A 17,636-nucleotide genomic window follows, 5' to 3' on the forward strand; every position below is an offset into this window, starting at 1 on the left:
CTGTGGAAATTAAATATATAAAGAGAAATGACAAAAGAAAGAGGAGAGGTAGAAACCATAGTACTGTTTATTCTCAGGGGGACTTCCACAGTCGGCTGGATACTCCCATTCAATGTCAAGCCCGTCATCATTTGACAGGAATGAAATTACTGAGTTGGTGAATACCTGATGGTTGGCAGGGCTTGAAGCAGGTGGTTCTCATTGCGTGGAGATTCTGTAGATTTGTCTGCAGATTATTTCACCCTTCAGAGCGGAAGTTCCACCCTCCAGCAGACAGGAGAGTCTTCAAGTTGCCATTTCTGAAAGAAAATGTCGATTTAAATCAGCGGTGGTAACTTAAACACTCCCGACTCCCTGTTTATGCTTCGTTAATGATGGTGCCGAAGGCATACGCAGAATGGATGGATGGATTTCCTTGGGCATGTAAATGGTTGTCGGAGGTCTGTAATGTGCCTAGTTTGTGAAGAAGCTTGACAGGATGCATAAGGGGGAGAAAAAAAACACATTATTTATGGACTAAATACAAATGAATTTAATTTCCCTACAATTGTAGAAGTGCTTACCAAGCTTACACATGCAGCAGCAGGGCCAGGGCTGTAACATTAAAAAAAAGAGAGAATATAGTTATATTATATTTCAGCAAAATACTTTTAATGAAAGTATGAACAAATGCTCAAAATTGCTCATTAAAATTTTATGCAAAAAATACCGAGCATATACGAATCTGGGGAAATAACAATTCTCAGAGGAAATCTGGTGACCGTGAAAGTGGAAAAATGTATCATTGCTTACTTACAGGCTGTCACAAACAACACTTGGCTCGTGACTAGCTAATATAAGGAGGTCAAGTGAAAATCATTATGTTTCAGAGAAACAGGCTCTGTGATGTAGTCACATGTGATGACTGTTGCAACTAAAATAACAATAGTTACATTGTCACCGATGTGTGCTTGGGATAATTATTATTATTAATAATAATAATAATAATAATAATAATCTAAACTGTGATACAATACTGTATCTAAAATGTCATGTCTATAATGAGGATACATAGTAAAAAGGAAAAGAAAAGTGAAAGACCATTTTCTTCTATGTTCAATCTAATGATATTTTCTACAATATTCTTTCATAAATTGACAACACCTAAATTGATTAGGTGTAAAAATTAGCAAATTATTAATTATTTCAATTATTTAAAAAAAAATTAAAATAATAATAATTGTCACTTCATTATTGCAGGACAATTAATTTAGTAGATTAGTAGATTTTAATTTTTCAAAGTGTAAATCAAATTGCTTACTTATTAAATGTGCTCAACACCTCATTCACTTGTATTTTACATACCCCCAATCCTTAAATTATTTCCATATCAAGGCATAGAGTTGATTTTATTCTGTTTCAAGAGATTTAGCAGATAAAACTATACATTGTTGTTGTTGTTTTTTCTTCTCAACAACAGACGTGCACTTTGAGGTGTTGCACATTTGACTTCCTTGTGCCTGATACTTTGTTTCTTCATGTGTCGCCAGTTCTGTTTTTTTTATTTTTCATTTTTTTCTTCTTCTTCTTTTTTTATTTTTTTTTCCTTGATCCACATCCCATTTCCCAAGAGTCGGGCCATTATAGTGTCATCCTATTTTCCTCTCAAACTCACAAGAGGAACTAAACTCAACGTGAATAATTGTACCGACAAGTTCACAGAAGACAAAAAACTCATGCTATTAAGTATTTTACACTAATTTGGCCTACTCACCCATGATTTGTCTCACCATGTGGTATTACACTTTCTTTTAGCTAGATATTCGTGTATAAAGGACTAGTTTTGGTCATTTGCATAGTTTTGCGCAAAATATCTCAGTGAAAAATGACTTTAACAGTCAAATAAAACATGTTTGAAATAATTAAAATGTAAAAGTCCACGAAAAGAGAAACTGGAATAAACCGTTTACGGATTATTGACAGAAACCTAGGTGTGTTAAACAGGTTTTATAAACCGATAATGATATCGGTTTATTCTGTTTACATGAGCACTTGAATAACCAGATAACTACAAAAACCCGATAATAATCTTTTTTTTTTTTTAGTGTGCATGTAAACGCACTCACTGTGGTTGATGATATGAGAAAGCAAAAATGAATTTAAGATGTATTAAATGATATCTTCTCACATATTGGTCTTTAGTGCCACCTGCTGTTTAAGTAAATAAACTGCGCTGACAGTTCTCACTTCAGTGTAGTTCACGCGGTAGAGAACAGGATACACGGGAAAAAAAACAATCATTTTCCACGTCAAATGAAGCTGTTCCCACATGTTGCAAGAAATACTTGTTGCTTTTGCGTCACCATGCATCATCTTGCACAATCTCACCACAAGTGGGAAGTAAGAGGAAGCCTCTAAAGGTTGCATATTGTTTCCATTTCACATTTCTTTTGGTTTTACCCACGACCCAAGACAACAGGAATACTCGCTGGCTTTGTGTGATAGTCATTTTTTAAACCGTATGCCCGCTTCGTAGTGGAACGGTGACACGGAGATGTTTTGATTGACTGGCATCATGTGGAGGTTTCTCTTTCGTCTGTGTGCTGTTGTTCTGGGTCTCATCTGGCAAAGCAAACACACAGTGGCCTCAGATCGACTGTCCGCTCCTGACGAGGTAACTGCAGCACACGGAGGATCTGTGACGGTCACGTGTCAGTACGACCGTCAGTTCAGGGACAACACAAAGTACTGGTGCAAAGGACCGGTGTATGGGTACTGTGAAATCGTGGTGAAAACACCCAGGAACCGACCCAGCGACATATGCTTCATCGCAGACGATAAGGAGGCAGGAGCCTTCACTGTAACTATGACTGGACTCCGGGACAGTGACGACGATTGGTACTGGTGTGTCATTGCCAGGAAAGGATTGAACATCCACACACCTGTCAGGCTCCTTGTTTCCCACACAGGTATGTTTTTACAGTGTCGTGCACAACAGACCAAATTCAGCAACATCTATTGTTGAAGTTGTATTTTGCAGCTGAATATCTCTCACCTTCCAAGTACCCAAAGGATGTTTACTTTTAGTTCATTGTGGTCTATTGTTAAAAACACATCTCCTTATATACATGAAATATAGAATTTAGCCAAAATTTTACACACTGAACCTCTGATTCTAAAACAAAGGTTCATACAACTGTATCCTGTCACCTGTGTGAATAATTTTGATTATAATGTATTATTATTGTTGTTGTTTTTATTATTGTTTTTGTAAAGCACTTTGTTAATAATTGAGTCATTTAAAAAATCCTTATATTTTATATTAATACTGATAAAAGCAATGCAATCCAGAGGATTGTCTTGTTAATCTACTTGTAGTATTGGTAAATGTGACTCGTAATATTGAAACTATTGAGAAATCTGAGATTTTAACGCCTGACCAAAACAAATTCCCATTTCCCTCTGTGTAATTATTTTAATTTACTACAAAAAGTCGACCAGGATGTGATAATTAAATATTTAATAAAAGAGAGGAATACCGAGTAATAGTTTTTCATATAGACACAATTTCTTTATTTATTTGTTTTTGTTTTTAACCCCACAGTGGTAACACCAACTCCCACATGGACACTGGAACATGATGACATAAAATCTGGTGACCGTGAAAGTGGAAAAATGTATCATTGCTTACTTACAGGCTGTCACAAACAACACTTGGCTCGTGACTAGCTAATATAAGGAGGTCAAGTGAAAATCGTTATGTTTCAGAGAAACAGGCTCTCTGATGTAGTCACATGTGATGACTGTTGCAACTAAAATAACAATAGTTACATTGTCACCGATGTGCTTGGGATATTTCTAATCTAAACTGTGATGTTTTTAGTGTAACAATACTGTATCTAAAATGTCATATCTATAATGAGGACACATAGTAAAAAGGAAAAGAAAAGTGAAAGACCATTTTCTTCTTTCGTTCAATCTAATGATATTTTTTCCAACCTTAATTGATTAGGTTTATTCAAAGTAAAGTTAGCAAATTATTAATTATTCCAATTATTTAAAACAAAAAAACAATCTGTAAAGATTTGAAGTCACCAGAAAGGAGAGCTTACCGTATGTTATGTTTTGTCTCAATAACTAAATAAATTACAGGGAAAAAGTTAAAGGTTATGTCAGTTGGATGTTTCATTCACCCATTGTAAACATTGTCACTTAATTATTGCAGGACAATTAATTTAGTAGATTAGTAGATTTTAATTTTTCAAAGTGTAAATCAAATTGCTTACTTATTAAATGTGCTCAACACCTCATTCACTTGTATTTTACATATCCCCAATCCTTAAATTATTTCCATATCAAGGCATAGAGTTGATTTTATTCTGTTTCAATATTTTATATTAATACTGATAAAAGCAATGCAATCCAGAGGATTGTCTTGTAAATCTACTTGTAGTATTGGTAAATGTGACTCGTAATATTGAAACTATTGAGAAATCTGAGATTTTAACGCCTGACCAAAACAAATTCCCATTTCCCTCTGTGTAATTATTTTAATTTACTACAAAAAGTCGACCAGGATGTGATAATTAAATATTAAATAAAAGAGAGGAATACCGAGTAATAGTTTTTCATATAGACACAATTTCTTGGAAAAGTATGTTTTTTAATGTGCTGTTTTTTATTTATTTATTTATTTATTTATTTGTTTTTGTTTTTAACCCCACAGTGGTAACACCAACTCCCACATGGACACTGGAACATGATGACATAAGGTCAGAGAAGTCATGAGAAACACTTGCGTTGTGCCATGTACACTAAAAATGCCATGTGTCTAATCCAACGTTTATCTCTGTCTCTGTTTACCAGTTGGTGGGCGACTCTGCGGTGGATTCTCTTTGTTTTTATGGTGTGCTTTGTGCTGTCAGTGCATATTGCTGTGTGGGGGAATAGAAGGTGGAGGAAAAATGGGACCGAATCATAAAATGTGACCGTGTCAAACGAACAAACAATAAAACGAACATTAAGAATGTGTACCGTTTCACTTTTTTTTTCATTATAGCAATCAAGTCCCAGTGAAATCATGTAATAATAAGTCATGTAATAATATATAAAAAAGACAAATATAGGTGGGTTAACCAGATGGATATTGCAACCAAACCAAAAACTAACATTTAGAGCAGGGGTGTAACCAAAGATAATGTCAAATAAAGGTAACTCCTGTGTCACATATTGCTAAATAACTTTATGTATTTATTACTTGCATGATGCATATACAATGATACGCTCCGATCTAGTGGCGGTGCCGTCACTTTGTGGGTAACGCAATCACCATGCATTATTATTCCCCAGTCCTCCTTCATGCAAGTACCAGAAACTGGTGTCTGAGTCACAAAATTATACTATACTATAGAGCATTGGTTCTCAAAGTGCGGCCCGGGGGCCAATGGCGGCCCGCAGAAACATTTCTGGCGGCCCGCAGTGAATTACAGTTGATAGTTTTAATCCAGGAGCTACTAAGCTTGTTAAATGTTTATTGGACATTACTGGATACAGACCAATAAGTGTAAACAAAAATTCTGGGTATTTACCTGGATTCTATATGGTGAATTTTAGTGTATTATTGGGTTATAAGCTGGTAATAAGCAAGTAGCTACAGCCCCCAATTACTAGCTATTTACCCAGTAAATATATGGTAACAGAAATGTGTTACTTGGTATTAACCTGTAATTAGAAGGTAAGAACAATGGCCAAAATACTGGGTAATTAGTAAAGTAAATTATAAAGCGCTATTATAATAACGCTTAAATTACATTATATTAACGCTTATATTACTTAACGCTAAACTGTAGAACTGCAATCTGGTCATTTAAATTATTACAAATAGGATTTTTTTTCTGGTTTTTATTTTTATTTTTTCTATTGGCGGCCCTCAGTCCAATGTTGGGTTCCTATATTGGCCCTCAGGTATCAAAACTTTGAGAACCCCGGCTATAGAGCATATGCCATATTATATATAGAGCGTTTCCTTGTTTTTCTGGTGGAATAAAATCTACAAATCTACCCGAGGACATTCATCCCCCACCACCCCACCCCGTGTCAGCCCACTCTGTGACACAGAGCTCAGATCCGGGTGAGGATGCAGGAGGACAGAAGAGACCGAGGAGGTGATGTCATTCACACTTCTGCAGCCTCGACTTGCGTCAAGCTCGCCAACGCACCCGTCGATTGTAGACCTTCAAGTTAAAAGCACAGGAAGGAAACAAAGTGGTTGAAAACGTATTTAAAAACCGCGTAAGAGGAAAACATAAACAACTTGTCAGCCTTACATGTAATTCTAGCATTGTTTTTTTTTTCATACGCATGTGATTATATTCAATAACACGTAGCTTGAGTTTTTTGCATCGCAGGATGTTTGTTTTACTCTGGAGGTGATATCCGGTATTAGTCGGCCCTGAGACTGGTCATACGCTGCTGAACCAAGTTGCTGCTCGCTGGTGCCAACGCCCGGCGAAAGAGACAGCTAACGTTACTTACTGAGGCACATTGGTATGTACCTCACGTATGTTTTGTGTGCATGTATGTGTTTAGTCAACAAATGGCAGTTCTGACTCGTGTTTTGCGGTTTACATTAAGTGGAACTCCCGTGTAGAAGTCGGCGTTAGCCGCCTGGATGCTAGCTGACGAACTAGCTAGTATTGTCCAGTGATTGCTAGCGAAGCGGTAGCGTAGCTTGCTAGTCGATACACACATTGCTGTTTTATTTTGTTTGTGTAGGATTGTTAGAGTACATAGTTCGTCGTTATATTAGCTCCATTTTACACACATTGAGCATATTCAGACATCACTAGGCATCAGCTTGAGGGGTAACGTTAGCTTCCAGTTGACGATGTTGATGGTCGTGGTGGGGTGTGACACTTAACTACTTAATGCCTGAAAATCGCATTCCCAGACAGACCACGTCATTTAATTAAAACGTTCACACTTACTTAACCTAAAACCTGTTTCGGTGTTAATGTTAAACGATTTAAATGATTATTACCTTTCTCTGCTCTGCAGCTGACGTGTTTGCCAGCTCAACCAGAAAGCAGAGATGCAGACTATCAAATGTGTGGTGGTGGGTGATGGAGCTGTGGGAAAAACTTGCCTCTTGATTTCATACACCACCAACAAATTCCCCTCGGAGTATGTACCAACAGTAAGTATTTTTGGTGTATTTTTTACAGTCATACAATAGTAACAATCTAAAAAACACACTCCTTAATGCAGTTTTTCCTATCCATAGGTGTTCGACAATTATGCAGTAACTGTAATGATTGGAGGAGAACCGTACACTCTTGGATTATTTGATACAGCAGGTAAGTTTATTTATTTATTTATTTATTTAAAAATGAAGGACCTATATGTTGTCACTTGGTAAGTTAATTTGTGATGTGATTTTTCTCTTTAGGTCAGGAGGATTATGATAGGTTACGACCACTAAGCTACCCACAGACGGATGTCTTCTTAGTCTGCTTCTCGGTTGTTTCCCCTTCCTCGTTTGAGAATGTTAAAGAAAAAGTGAGTATACAACGTTTATTTAAACCGCATTCAGCCCTGGTATCAACATCTATCCTGAGTGTGGAAAGTTTTAAATGCAATTGTTCACAGCGGGTATTCTAATGTGATCGGGTCTCACGTCCATGGGCTGTAAATACACATGTTCTGTTTGTGAGGAAATAATGAGTCTGACTGTACATGTGTCTGTTGTCGGTGTTTATGCCACCAAGTGGGGGAATAAACCCAGTCTGGAGCACCCGAATGAATCAAAGCTCTTCTCACGCTGCTTGAACATGTAATATGATTTTAACTAGTAGATTAAAGTTAATATTGTGGCAGTTGCTTCAAAAAAATTCACAATTCTGTGACATGGCAGGGGTCAAAAGGATGCCAGATTAGGACATGGCCTTAAATGTATCCTGAGGTTTGATTACATTCATTTCATACTTAGGAATGTGGCCAGTGGCATCCCTAAGCACCCCTGAATGTGGATTATGTGATGAGATCCGAGGATGCATTCAGGCGGAGTTCAGACTAGTACATAGTACAGTCAGCATATGATTGGAACACTCGGGGTGGATATTGATACCAGGTCTGAATGGGGCCGGGAATTGAGCTGCCAACATGCAAATTGAATAACAGCCTACTTCCAAGTATCTGAAATCATTGGCTTACCCTGTACCACAGTGTTCTGCACTGTCAGCAAACGATTGGAGAATGTTGTCATTATGAAATGGGAGATTTAAAAGCTTTTTTGACTTCAAGGACCAGACAGTAGTTGTCAATTTTCTGCCAGACTCATTGCGGACAGGAGACGCCAAAGAGCCGATAGTAGTCTAGTTTTGTTTTCATGGTAAACAATTAGTTAGTTTGGTCTTCCCAACAGACCACACATAAACAAAAAAAGACTGTCATTGTTCATTGGAACTCCAACATGAAATATTATGTATTGTTAGAGGGCATTGCAGCAGTTCAGGAGCCCACTTTGTCATTGAATTTAACATACAAAGTTGAAGGTTCAGTATTAAACAGGAAATTATGTATTTTAATTTCTAGCTGGCGAAGCACCAGGCAAACAGCAGGTGGTTTGAATCTACTTGACACCAGCACAAGTATAACACTTCATCTTCAGGATTCGTTGATACAAGTATCGGATTAAATCCTGTCAGGGTCAGGAGGGAACATCTTAGCAGATGGTTATAAAGTCTTTGCTATCTAATGCGGTTTTGAAAGGTGGTGGTATGTGACAATCAGTTCCCATGTCTGTGTCCTTGGGCCAGACACTGAACCCCACATTACCCATGGCTGCTGTGCACCAGTGTGTGACAGGGAAATGCTTTATGTAGGAACATGGTTGGGTAATTGTGGCTCTGAATACAGTCCATTTATCTACAATAATCTTCGCATCACATCCTATATGTTGGTTTTGTAGTAGGGAGGGCCACAGGCTTCTTTCACGATTGCATTACTGAGTTCACGTGGGGATAACGGAGAAAACATGTTACTTAAACTTTTAGTTTTGGTGCCCGCTAAATTATCTAATCTCAGTTTGTTTTATTTTGTCTGCATTGTGTCTTTTTGAAGGTATGCATCCTTGTGTTTTCTTTGTAAATATGTATGAGGCTTGTAATGTGTCGATTATGATAACACCAAATCAGTGTGTTCATGGAGTGAAGTCAAAAGCCACACCGCAATAGATGTTCCTGGAAAAAGGCAACAAAAAAAGAAATTAAACCTTTGAAACCACCTAATGTGAAAACAAAAACTAAGCACATAATACAGAAGACATTTAAACAAAACTATAAACATAAAAAAACCTGTATATGATGCAGACTCTATTGTATTGTGCCGTTTAATAGTTTTCCACCTGCTGCTACTGACTTAGAAAACTGGGAGGAATTTTTAGCCAGATAACAAGGACAACTATTTAGCCTTGTGTTGTTAAAAAAAAAATTGATAATAAATGTAACTAAATAACTGAACAAGAGCATGAACATACCTATGGTGTGAATCACTGATGAATTGAAATTGTCTGTCCCTGATGAGTTTCAAAGCTTTACAATATAAAATAAATAGAAATTACAGTGATGTTTTTCTTTTTAAAATTCATGGCGCATCATGTTTTTCTTTGTGTGTGTGTTTGTTTTTTAGTGGGTTCCTGAAATAACTCACCACTGTCCCAAGACCCCGTTCCTGTTGGTCGGCACTCAGATCGACCTGCGCGACGACCCCTCCACAGTGGAGAAGTTAGCCAAGAACAAACAGAAGCCCATCACCCCCGAGACGGCAGAAAAGCTGGCTCGTGACCTTAAGGCAGTCAAATACGTCGAGTGCTCAGCTCTAACACAGGTAAGGTCCCCCTTCATTGAACAGTGAGAGTGTGGCAAGAAGCATGTGATTAAATGCCAGTTTCCTAACAAGGGTGGAAATGCTCTGCCTTGTCTCTTGCTAACAGCTCTCAGCTACAAACTCATTCTAATTCTGTTGTGTGCCTGTCTTTCTTCCCCCTTCTTTTCCTCTTTCTGTAGCGGGGACTGAAGAACGTATTTGATGAGGCTATCCTAGCCGCTTTAGAGCCCCCTGAAACTCAGAGAAAGAGAAAATGCTGTTTGTTCTGATGTCTTCTTGCGTCTTGCTTTGCCTCTCACTCATCTGCTGCTTACTCATCGTAAAAAAACACACATAAGAAACGATGCTCTTTTAAACTGGAAAACTTTGTGCCCATTAACTTAACCACTTATGTTCATGTGTGCTTTCTTTTCAACTCAACCTGGTCACAATTATCGATGCTGCCTAATATGACAAAAGTGCCAATCTTTAGTTCTCTTTTGTCAGTCTGGAACTGGACACCATTGAGTTTGTTCTCGTTCATTTCTCTGATAATTTGCTCCACAAAGCATTTAAGCTAACATGCTGTCTCAAGACAGTGTTGACACTATTTTTTGTTCTACTGCAGCATCAATAATTCCCACGGGCTTTTGACTTTACTCGCGATCATGAGGAAAGTGATATATGTTAATTTGAATAAAGGAACCTTTTGATCGTCCTGCTCCATTTCTCCTCACTTTCTTTGGCAGTCAGCTCCCTGAATATGTGCATTTGTATTTGTAACAAAGCTCTGTATTGAAAACATCATATTTTGTTTCCACAGAAAGGGTTAAAGAATGTGTTTGATGAGGCAATACTTGCTGCCCTGGAGCCTCCTGAACCTAAGAAAAGACGTAAATGTGTCCTACTCTAAGTTCCACCGCAGCCTTCTCCATACCACTTTCCAAATCCAGGTTAACAGTATTGAAGACGTTTCCCACACCAGCACATTTAAAGTCGAGTCATGACATATTACTCTCCTGACTGAATTAGCCTAAATCCATGTTGTCTGTGATTGAATTGGATAACATTTTTGATGATGTTGGTGAATATTTAATTTTACAGAAATGGTCTTGCATAATGGGGGCACTGAATATGTGAAGTATGTCAACAAAATGAAGGCAACACCATTCAGTTATATTTGTCTGACCACATTCGTTTATTTTTACCCAAGTGCTGTTGCAAAAGACTTTGACGTGGTATTTTAGCGGATCTGACTGTTTTATAAACCAAGTGCCCTGTAAAACAAATAAGCTTGTAATGATGGGTTAGTGAAATGCTCATATTCTGTATTAGTGCAACCTACAAATGTTCCTTCTTGATTTTAATTTTCTTATGTCATTTATTCCATATATTCAACCCTGGTTCACACGAATTCCTTTTGTCACGTCTGCTTTTTTTTTCTTCTTCCTCCCATCACACAGTCAAAGTGCAGATATTTTTTAATTTGCAGGTATTTTTCCTTAAGAATTGACACACATTTCAAATAATAAGAGTCACTGTGTTACTCACAAATGCCAATATGTAAAAATAGTCTCCTGTAAGGTCTCAGAACTACCTGTAACACAGCATTTATAAAAGGTATGCTCCATTGAGATTGCACAAAGATAACCCGATTAATTGATGACCAATGACAGTTGGCTAGGAAATAGAGCTTGAGTTTTTTTTTTATTTTATTTTTTAAAGATTACATTCCATTGGAAGACATCGCTCACACATAGTCACTGTCAGTTTAACTAACTACATTCACTGAGCACAATTAAATCCACAGGAAGGTGATGTGTGCCCCTTAAAAACAAGAGTGTTGCCTGAGATTTTCAGCTTAAAACCACTGAACATAGGCTACTTGCTGCTGCACTGAAGCATCATGAAGATGACAATGACGACAACAACAGTGATGGTTCTATATATATATATATGTAGTTTAATAGCGTGCGAAGATGACTGATCTTGTACTATTTCCACTTGTCAGCGCTTGAATTAGATGTGTATATACATAGTGAAAATATACTTAAAAGACTGAAATGTGTGCTTTACTGATAGAGATTTAAAGAAGCCGACATGACGATGAATTCGAATTAGCGAGGGGAATTCCAAGTTTCTTGGTCTGTATGATTTTTGTCCAGTTTGACATTAAGAGTTGTACTGTATCCTGCTTGTGACAGAACATCACAATAAACCAGTATTACAAATAAACCTCACTTCAAATACTACATGTTGTCTGTTGTGAATACACAGTTTATTAGCTAGTAATGACTAGAGTAATGGGATCAGTAAAATACAGTAAAAGTATACATCTGATTTGTACAATACATTACAACGTTGACATTACAGAGAAGTGCAAAACAAAATTTTGTTACCATGGCTTAAGTCTTTTTTTGAAGGGTTACGATAGCATTAGCATCTTTAAGCTAAATTTAAACCTTGTTGTGTAAAAGCAATACAGGACTTGTACCCTCACAACTCTCTCGCCAGACTTCAATGACCGAAAAGCAAACACACATCTGAGCCAACCTGTCCTTCAAAGCTGCTTTGATACTCTGCATGTCTTCTTGTTTCATATCCAAATGCCATGGAAAACCTATTCTCAGGGATTACATAATGGCCCTTTGGTCGTGGAAATGAAACTAGTTGTTAATACAGCACGCTTCACGACGGCTTCGAGACTACATTTAGCATCATACGCTGCTGCTCCACTGGGGAGGTTTTATTTTTCGCTGTTTAACCAAAACAATCGTCCCTTGAAAATGTACATCATATAAGGCAAATATGACCTGAGGCAGTTCCGGAAAAGGCAGGCAGTTGGTATCAGACGGTCCCAGAGGAGCTATCTCTCCTCTGCTGGACAGATCTCAACACAGCTGTCGGTTACACGAATTCCATACCATCCCGCCCAGAACTGAGTGTCCTTCCCTCCGTGGGTAAAACGGACGTATCTCACACCTGGGCCGTAGTTGCGGAGAACGTGTGTGATCTGAAAAAACAGATAGCAGAGCGATTAGATTTTGTTCTAAAGCCCTCTGTATTTCGTTTAAGCTTTGTGTTTACGAAGTGCGTACCTGATTCCATTGCCGATCGCTCCACTGTTCAAAGTAAACAGTCTCGGGTTCAAAGGTCTGGATAGGCCTCTTATTTTGATTCAACAGCTCAACACAGATGTTGTACTCGCAGCCACAGTCAGATCGAGGCGCATACCTGGTGTAAACACAATGCAGGGGGTCAATTGGGTTCAACAATGTGCAAATTTGTCTTCCCAGCACTGTCCACTATATGCATATACACACTACATATACATATAGAGAGATGGAAATATACTTATGTTACGCAGCACCTCTTGGTGCCTATGGATAATGTTATCCAAACTGAAACATTTAGATTATTATTTTGAGTACTTAGTTTTGCCATCAATTTAAGTGGTACAGAAAGAGCACTTCATGAGTAATGTTCTCACCAATCAGAGATTCTTATGTCTGGCTGGAAGTGATCCATAAACGATGGGTTGTAACCTTCCTTTGTTAAATTAATCAGCTGGGTCTTCTTGCACATTCTGCAGAGAGGAAGCGGTGTTTTGAATAAGTCATGATCCGTGTGTGTGTGTGTGTGTGCTAAAAACAGCAAGTGACCCGTGACGTGTGCAAACCCTCCTGGTGGATACTCACACATAAGAGGTCACAAAGTTTTTCTGAACCGTCTCATTTGGATGTGGAGCCATAACTCCTTCTACTTTCCACTTATCACCACCGTTCTCCAGTAAATGCCAACCCTGCATTTTGTCTGTAAAATAAAGAGGTTGTCAAAAAAACCCAAAAAAAACAAGTATTATAGAGCAGGAAATCAACGGTGTTAACGCAACCAGGCGTCGGGGAAAAGCGACGTTTGCGGTCTCTTACGTTCTCCACGAGGATTCTTGAGTAGATTCCTCCTGTTCTTGCACAGGAAGAAAAACAGCCTCCAGTCCTTGGATAAGCTGGACGCATCTCGGAGGCGATACCCTTCTCTTCGACACCGCTCCTTCCACAGAGACTCACTGTCAGCCACTTCTTTCCATTGGGAGCACACCAACCGACATGTAAGCACCACCTCAAAGGGGGGGAGATTCAGGAAGATCTCCTCCACGATATCCAGTGGAAGAGGGAACATCTGACGTGGGACCAAATAGGACAGATGAAGCTTTGTCCAACTTTGCAATGGTGAAATCAAAACGTTTTTAAAGAGGAGTTTGCCTCAACAGTCTGCTTCTGTACTTACCTTCACATTTTATTGATAACCTTTCACACCCTTATATATTATTGTGGATGATAGGTATAGAAGGCACATGCTAATCTTACCATAAGGCATTGTTATTTATAGATTACATGCATTTATTGTAAACAATGATGAGTTCCAAATCAAAACAAACACCGTTACTGTGATATTGTCCAATACTATAATGCAAGGCTATTCAACTTAAGGCCTGGGGGCCAGAACTGGCCCTTCAAGCAATTTGGACTGGCCCGTGGACCCATAACATTAACCCATAAATAATGAATGTATTATTAAAAAGCTAATAAAACTGTACCTTCATCTATTTCTGGCACTTTGTGACACTTTGCGTCCCTTTTTGGCAAATACTAGTACAGCTGTAATTGTAGGCAGCCTACATATGTACCAGAATATAATACAGCCATTCTCAACCTTGGGGTCCCGACCCCAATTTGGGTCACGAGATGATTTCTGGGGGTCGCCAAATAATTTTGGAAAAATATAAAAAAAAAAAAAAAAAGTACTTTTTCGCCCAACCGCTCGTCATCATTCTAACGTCTGATCGGACACTACATTAATTTTGATTTTAAAAAATATATATTAAAATCGCGACCCAAAATGATTTGGCGACCCCCAGAAATCATAGAAAAATACCAAAAAAATATATAATTTTTTTTTTTATATATATATTTCGAAAATGATCTGGCGACCACCCAGAAATCATCTCGGTCCAATTGGGGTCGCGAGAAGCTTTCTGGGTCGCCAAATCATTTTCGAAAAATATATATATCTAAAATAAAATTTTAAAATATTTTTCCAAAATGATTTGGCGACCCCCAGAAATCATAGAAAAATATTAAAAACAATTTTTTTTTTTTTTAATATTTTTCCAAAATGATTTGGCGACCCCCAGAAATCATAGAATTTTTTTTTTTTTTTTAACTATTTTTTTTTTTTAATATATATTTCGAAAATGATTTGGCGACCCCCAGAAATCATAGAAAAATATTTTTTTAAAATTGTTTTTTTTTTTTTTTTTGATATATTTTTCGAAAATGATTTGGCGACCCCCCAGAAGTCGCGAGATGCTTTCTGGGGGTCCAAATCATAGAAAAATATATATATAAAAAAAAAAAAAAGTCCTTTTTTAATTTTTATATATATATACTATATATATATATATATTTTCGAAAAAGAAACGAAAAACAAAAAAAGGAATTTGCTTTTCTCGTTTTTTCGTTTTGAACCAAAAACGGCGAAAAAAAGTCGATTTCTCGTTTTTGGCTCAAAACGAGAAACAAAACGAGAAACAAAACGAGAAACGAAACAAGCGTGGTATTTCCGTTTCTTGTTTATTGGTTTCAATAAAAAAAACAAACGATCAAAAACGTACACGGACCCGGACCCAGGTGGTCGGACACTGAAGTTTGAGACCGTTTGAACTCGCTTCACCTGTCAAAACAACGTGGCTCGCTGTCTCTCACGGATGTGACACACAACACACTCAGCTGTGCTGGCATTAAGCTACTAATGATGATGATGATGACATGACGCGTCTCCCTCGACACATACACTCCCACACCTGGAGGAGACAACTGCGGTCATTTTGACCGTTGGCTTATTATACCATGAAGTGAACAACTTACATCTCCGTCCGAGGATGAGCTTGACGCTATTTCGTCTGAAGGCCGAGCCGTTCGCGCGGGTGCTTCGTTGCTAAGAGTTGCTCCCATAGCTTTTCTTTTCCTCTTCATGCCCCAGGACAAACCCCGCACTAAAATGTACCCACCCGCCCCCACAACGCGAACTAGTCTTTAAAACACATACACACTGTGTAATAATAAGCTTTTACGTTGCGTTCGACAACGCAACGCGGAAGTGCACCGGGAAGTGAAGCTAACGTCACGAGCTACAGGCAGCAAACATAGATGTCACACATTATTCCTCCAACGCATGAATGCTACATAAACGAGTCTCCCCCCCCTCAATTCACAGGTTAAGAGACACTTTCGTTTTCATGTCCGTGAATAAATAAACGCCAGGGGATTTTCCAGATAGATATTATTCACCACCACCTTACCCGGCTCAATCACGGTGCGCTCGTTCTCTACGTCAGGACAGCCCCAGGAGGAAAAGGAACGCGGGCGGTGCTGCTCGACGCTCTAATGTCGCAGCAAAGAAGTTCACGTATCTTGAATTACCGGTTACTTGCGTGAAATTAAGATGTAGGGAACTAAAAAAAAAGCAACTGTTTTAACTATTTAAATCTTTTTTTTTTTTTTTTCAATCAGTGACATTGTAAGTCTACAGCTCATTTGACCATTTCAGTCGTCGACGGAAGTAAGGTAGGTGATAATGTAGAGAGACGTAGACTTTGGTCAGGTCGACAGTCCGTCAAAGGGCAACCTTTAAACAACGAGCAACACTAACTTATACGGTCGATTTAAGGGTGTTCGATTAATCTCTGCGTGTTTTGGGACTGTGGGAGGAAACCGGAGTACCCGGACGGAGAAAACCCACGCACTGGAACATGCCAACTCCACACACAGAAACAAGTAGGTCTAATCTGATGCGAACCGGCGACGCTACCGTGCGCCACCGTGTGGCCTCTTCTCTTCATTTCCAGGGTATCCACGGGGTCTTAAAAAGTAATAAATAATTTGCCAATAATTTGAATGTAAGGCCTTAAAATGTCTTTAATTCAAATGTCTTCAGTACAATTTTGAAAGGTCTTAAAAATCTATTAACGCTACTTTTATTTAAAAACGTGCATAAACTACAGTCTCGCTTTGAAATGTTTCTATTTTTGAGGATGCGATAACAGAACTACAACACGGAACTAAAGTAGGCCACCTGTGCTGCCCGGGGAGAATTTATTGAGCACTAACTAGCGAGTGTGCTGTGCGCGCGCCGCGGTGTGTTACAGCTTAGCGTAGCAAACTTAATGAAAGCCCACAGCTAAAGCCGAATTGCAAGTTCAACTGTTCATTTGTGGCTCCAATTTTCCTTCATGTCTTTTGTACTTTTTTTGCCAGTATGGATTTGAAATGGGTCTTAAATTGTATTCATTATGGTCTCTAAAAAGTCTTAAAAGGTCTTAAATTTGACCCCGTTGAAACCTGCAGAGACCCTGATTTCAAGTATCTGTAATGTCTTTATCTGTAAAACTTTAAATAACTCTACATCCAATGTTAACAAACGTATATTGAGGCCTATACAACCGTCGTCCTTCTCCAGAAGTTAAAAAAAGTTGCCAAACGATCCATTGCAGAGTGAATAAAATGCCTGCGTCTTAACAACTGCGTCAGACTGGAGGAGGTTTTTCCCCCAAAACTGGCAATCCCACATCTGTTATTTATGGATTATGCCTGATTTATATTAGAAAATGAATAAGACAGCATCACTGTCAACTTTCGCTTTCATATTCTGTCATTTGGAAAACATTTATTCTTTTCCAACACAAACCTAATGATCTGTCTGGAGTTGAAATTGATTAGTAAATAATGCATCTC

General features: G+C 38.3%; 2 protein-coding genes across 2 annotated transcripts; one reads left to right on the plus strand and one right to left on the minus strand.

Moving 5' to 3' along the window:
- Positions 1 to 6,431: 6,431 nt before the first annotated feature.
- LOC310931702 (cell division control protein 42 homolog) lies at positions 6,432 to 12,428 on the plus strand. Its single transcript, XM_083894933.1, has 6 exons — positions 6,432 to 6,525; positions 7,036 to 7,174; positions 7,262 to 7,334; positions 7,427 to 7,536; positions 9,667 to 9,864; positions 10,667 to 12,428. The coding sequence occupies exons 2-6, from the start codon at positions 7,070 to 7,072 to the stop codon at positions 10,754 to 10,756; spliced, it is 576 nt and encodes a 191-aa protein (XP_083751059.1). The 5' UTR covers positions 6,432 to 6,525; positions 7,036 to 7,069; the 3' UTR covers positions 10,757 to 12,428.
- A 149-nt stretch (positions 12,429 to 12,577) lies between these two features.
- On the minus strand, positions 12,578 to 15,900 carry LOC310931556 (F-box only protein 6-like). The gene is made up of 6 exons (XM_083894737.1): positions 15,771 to 15,900; positions 13,773 to 14,022; positions 13,542 to 13,656; positions 13,334 to 13,429; positions 12,942 to 13,077; positions 12,578 to 12,856 (listed from the first exon to the last, which is right to left on the minus strand). The coding sequence occupies exons 1-6, from the start codon at positions 15,876 to 15,878 to the stop codon at positions 12,710 to 12,712; spliced, it is 852 nt and encodes a 283-aa protein (XP_083750863.1). The 5' UTR covers positions 15,879 to 15,900; the 3' UTR covers positions 12,578 to 12,709.
- Between the last annotated feature and the right edge of the window lie 1,736 nt (positions 15,901 to 17,636).

The sequence above is a fragment of the Microchirus variegatus genome (genome assembly GCF_963457635.1).
Source record: "Microchirus variegatus genome assembly, chromosome: 9".
Classification (NCBI taxonomy): Eukaryota; Metazoa; Chordata; class Actinopteri; order Pleuronectiformes; family Soleidae; genus Microchirus; species Microchirus variegatus.